The sequence below is a fragment of the Mirounga angustirostris genome, unplaced genomic scaffold (assembly GCF_029215605.1).
Source record: "Mirounga angustirostris isolate CCGP_5_RB_7025 unplaced genomic scaffold, mMirAng1.0.hap1 SCAF_11, whole genome shotgun sequence".
Taxonomy (NCBI): Eukaryota; Metazoa; Chordata; class Mammalia; order Carnivora; family Phocidae; genus Mirounga; species Mirounga angustirostris.
In genome coordinates this window covers 73,010,129-73,012,003 of record NW_026991719.1, presented here as the reverse complement: position 1 = coordinate 73,012,003, position 1,875 = coordinate 73,010,129, and the positions used below count along the sequence as shown (strand labels likewise).

The window sequence follows — 1,875 nt, the reverse complement described above, 5'->3', positions numbered from 1 at the left end:
AATTTTTATCTAGTTGTAAGCATACAATGCAACTTGCAATGTCTTTAAAATGATTTTTATTCAATTATGAAAAACATTTCAGATATTAAATTGAGCAAAGTCTCTAGAAACTGCTGGTAGGACTTTGTGTAGCCTGCCAATATATGTTTGTTATCATTGTCAGGATCCTGTGAACTTGGAATCTGATCATAGTAACAATATTCTTATCTACAGAGATGGATGTTAAAAAAGTGAAAAAAAGTACAAGCATTGTCTTTTTTCAATTGCTGACTCAATACAGATCAGGGCCTTGATATTTTAATGATCTGTTTGTAATAGCACAGTGTAACGGAGGTTTTCTTATGAGTTGTTCCTCTTTCTCAAAGATGTTTCTTTCTGATATATCCTATTATCTTTCTGATCTATCCATTCTGCAACTCCATCTAACACTACTAAAAATTATATTCATGATTTTTTTTCAATTTGGTAGTCAAGTTATGAATATTTAAAAGTTAAATTTTAAAATGAATTCATCCCAATTGGACTTAATTCCCATGAAACCTGCAGGAATGTTGTCTAAATTCAACAAAATTGTTGAAACTACTCCCACAAATGGGACATAAATATTTCCAACCATCATCGGTGCTTATGATCACAACCCTCATGCTATGGTGAGATCTCAAATGATCCTCAAAAGCTTTTCTATTAAGTGTGTTTTGAATTTGGGACTATGGGATATAGAACACAGGCCTCACAAAAATATGGAAGCCATCTTTCCCTTTAGCACAGGTTGATTTGTAAAATTTTCCTGATGTCATTCTTTCAATGAGGGGATGGTAGTAGTATACCCTTAAAGGTCTTCCAAATATTATGGCTCTCTCCCCATGGGTTAAGACATTTGGACAAGGAAGAAATGCTGTATATTTTAGCTTTACCCACACGGTATTTTGACAACCTGCAGCCTGAGAGAAATGTCTCCCACACAGCAGGCGGAGAATCATTCTCTTTACTTCATGATTGTTAATGAATGGGATTCTCCACAAAATTGAGAGTTGGAGAGGAATTTTGTAATTTATGGTGCTATTATAGAAATCACTTGTTTTCACCCCCACTTTCCCCGAGTGGAATCTTGTTCTGTTAGTTAAAGGATTGTTGTTATTGCTTTTTCTAGTGAGATACTCAGATAGGTAATTATCTCTAGCCCTGACATGAGAAAGATCCATTTTCTAGGAATAAGGATCTGAATTAGAAGGGATTCTTCTTTTAAATGCTCTTGTTGAAGATCTTTTTGGGTCTTCTCAACTTCAAACTCATTGTCCTCTACTGCTTGACAAACAACATGCCCCTGGGAGGTCAGTATGTCTAGCTCCCTGTTCACTGGGTTGCTTTCCACATGAGTGATAATATTAGAATCAGCAAATGAAGCCTTGATATCTGTACTACATTCATGTGGAACTTCATTTTCTAAATTTTTGAGATCATTTTCAGTGGCATCACTTCCTTCTTTAGTAGGAGAAGTCATCCTGGGTTCTATTTATGAGAAAAAAAACAAAGATCCATTAAACTGAAAAATGTTCCATTTCATAAAAAGACAGTTCTTTAGTCCTGAAAATAGCATGGATGTATTATTCCTAAGCTTTCTCAGCTTTATAGTTTATCACATCTTTAATATCAAAGTCACAGATCCACAAAATAAAATAGAGAAAAATAAAAACTAAGAGTAAATATGACTCCTATTAAATAAGTGTTCTCATTACTTAGCTTTAGAACGTGTATAAACCTGGGGTAACATAAAATTTCATCTGGCTAATATAAGAATACATTCTATGCACTAGAGCACATATAGTTCCCAATGGGAGGTGCAGTTGTTCTCTTTTGGATAATAAATAAAATAAA

At 34.0% G+C, this 1,875-nt stretch overlaps 1 protein-coding gene across 1 annotated transcript; it reads right to left on the bottom strand.

The window, feature by feature from the left end:
* Positions 1–524: 524 nt before the first annotated feature.
* On the bottom strand, positions 525–1,501 carry CPXCR1 (CPX chromosome region candidate 1). The gene is given in 2 exon segments (XM_045900717.1): positions 525–1,140; positions 1,188–1,501. Coding segments are annotated over 2 exon segments (930 nt in total).
* Between the last annotated feature and the right edge of the window lie 374 nt (positions 1,502–1,875).